The 2,213-nt window shown below is 34.7% G+C and overlaps 1 protein-coding gene across 1 annotated transcript; it reads left to right on the top strand.

The window, feature by feature from the left end:
• The first annotated feature begins 669 nt into the window (after nt 1–669).
• LOC125863275 (uncharacterized) lies at nt 670–1,404 on the top strand. The gene has a single exon (XM_049543493.1). The coding sequence runs from the start codon at nt 670–672 to the stop codon at nt 1,402–1,404; it is 735 nt and encodes a 244-aa protein (XP_049399450.1).
• The last annotated feature ends 809 nt before the right edge of the window (nt 1,405–2,213 follow it).

Below are 2,213 nucleotides of genomic sequence, written 5' to 3'. Positions count from 1 at the left end.
AGTCAACACTAGGATAATGAGTGATAAAATGCCAACTTGCTAGAGCAAAAAGTCTGACAGTGGACTTTTACCATAACATCCATGAACCTCAATACAATTGACTTTCCAAAGTTATCAATTTGCCGAAATCTGTGGATCTTATTTTACAGTTTATATCACTGAGACGACAACCTATAAATCTAGATAGAGCTTCTACTCTCTTTTTTTTCATTCGGTGTTCGGTGTTCGATATTCATATTGTGCCTCACGACTAATTTTGGATTCCCATACGAAAGTCCAATTTTGGGGGTAAAACATTCTCTAACATTAAAGGTGATTCTATATATACTCAAAGCTCAAATGTGACACCTGAATAAGAAAATACTTATCACTCCAAATAGAGCTTATGAGAGAGATAAGAAAATGAACAAGGAAGTTTTAGTGTATGTCAAATTATACGAAGATGCTCGCCATTATTTTAGTAACCAATGATAACAGCGCTAAGTCAGTCAATATGCTTACAGATATTTAAACACACTTTTGAATAACAATTGGCCAAATTGTTTGTTCTCCAAATTTAATAAAGTTTTTTTAAAAAAAGTTGTTTGTTCTCCATGTTATTAACTTGTTAGTATAGTTGAATTAGTATCTATAAATGCACGTCAAAATTGCAAGGAAAAATAAGACACAATGGGAAGACTGAACGGGGGTACAAATGCGGGTAAACAACACTTCAGCCATGACCACATCTTGAAACTAATTGCCAATCCAACTGAAACCCTCACTTGCAATGCTTGTGAGCAACCAAACAATACTAACAAGCCTTTCTACGGCTGCAACACCTGCCAATATTTTCTCCATGAAAACTGCTTTAATGCTCCGCGTTTTCTCAATCACTCGTCTCATCCTTCCCACCCCTTGACCCTTCACCATCCGCCTTACGCGGATGGTTACTACATTTGCAACGCTTGTGGGTCTGATGGAAATGGATTTTGCTATAACTGTGCTGCTTGTGATTTTGATATTCACTTGCAATGTGCATCCTGTCCTAGCTCCATACTTGTTGATAAACACACGCATCAATTGGAGCTCCACTTTGGTTCTCCTGACGAAGACAAGGATAGTGAATATGTTTGCGATATCTGCTTTGTAACGATGAACAATGACAATTGGTTGTACTATTGCGCTGGCTGTGATTTCGCGTCACACTTGCACTGTGCTATAACTAGTCCTGAAGTCGGTGTTTTCCCCAAACAGCACCATCCAAATCCAAATCCAAATCCAAATTCAAGTCGGAATTCCAATGTGAATGAAGTGGTGGATATGATAAATTCAGTGAATGATGACCATGACAGGCTCATAGCAGCGCAAATTGCAGCTCAGATTGACGCACAATCAAGACGCGCTATGCTGGACTTATTCTAGGCCATCACGAACATACAGTTACGCATATAACTCTATCGTGGTTATCTAATGCATCCGCTTTGGCCTTCTTCAGTTTTTATTGCAAAATAAATACTTTATTGTCGTTATCATGTTATTTCTCTTTCAAATTTGTATCTTTGATCGATCCATGATCATCAAGTTTCTCCATTTTTCTTTTGGTTTCTATGTTTATCTATTACAAACTAGTGTTTCAGTTTTCTTTTTTTTGTTCTCTTTTCTTGGATCGAAAATTAATGCCTTTGGCAGAATGATAACCATATCAGTCCTCTCTTAGTAAATTAATGCCTTTGGCAGAATGATAACCATATCAGTCCTCTCTTAGTAAAAACATACTTTCTATTTGTGAGAAGGGATTAGTACTTTAATTCGAAGTTGATTTCTTGGATGGACACCCAATTCACAATTTTAATCTCAGAAAGTTTTTTTTTTTTTTTTGTTGAAGAAAATTGAATTAGAGAAGAAATATAATTTTATGAGATAATAATTAAGTATAAATTAGGTGATAATCAGAGATATAAGGATGAGAATCAAACAGACATGATTATTCGCCTGATCGACAAGATAATTAGTACTGTCTCTATCATTTTATGTGTCATTCTTTCTTTTGTAATCTATTTCAAAAAGAATGTTATGTTAGTATAATAAGTAACAATTTAACTTTAAAAATTCTCTTTTATCTTGGTGAAATGATTTGTAATCACACAAGTATCGAAAAAATGTTTTAGATCACAAATTTCAAAAGTTTTTTTTTTTAAACACTATGTCAAATCAAATGGTGCCAGTTTGCT

The sequence above is a fragment of the Solanum stenotomum genome, chromosome 1 (genome assembly GCF_019186545.1).
Source record: "Solanum stenotomum isolate F172 chromosome 1, ASM1918654v1, whole genome shotgun sequence".
In the NCBI taxonomy this organism is placed as follows: domain Eukaryota; kingdom Viridiplantae; phylum Streptophyta; class Magnoliopsida; order Solanales; family Solanaceae; genus Solanum; species Solanum stenotomum.
Note: the sequence above shows the minus strand (reverse complement) of the source record. Positions and strands in the feature narration are given on the sequence as shown.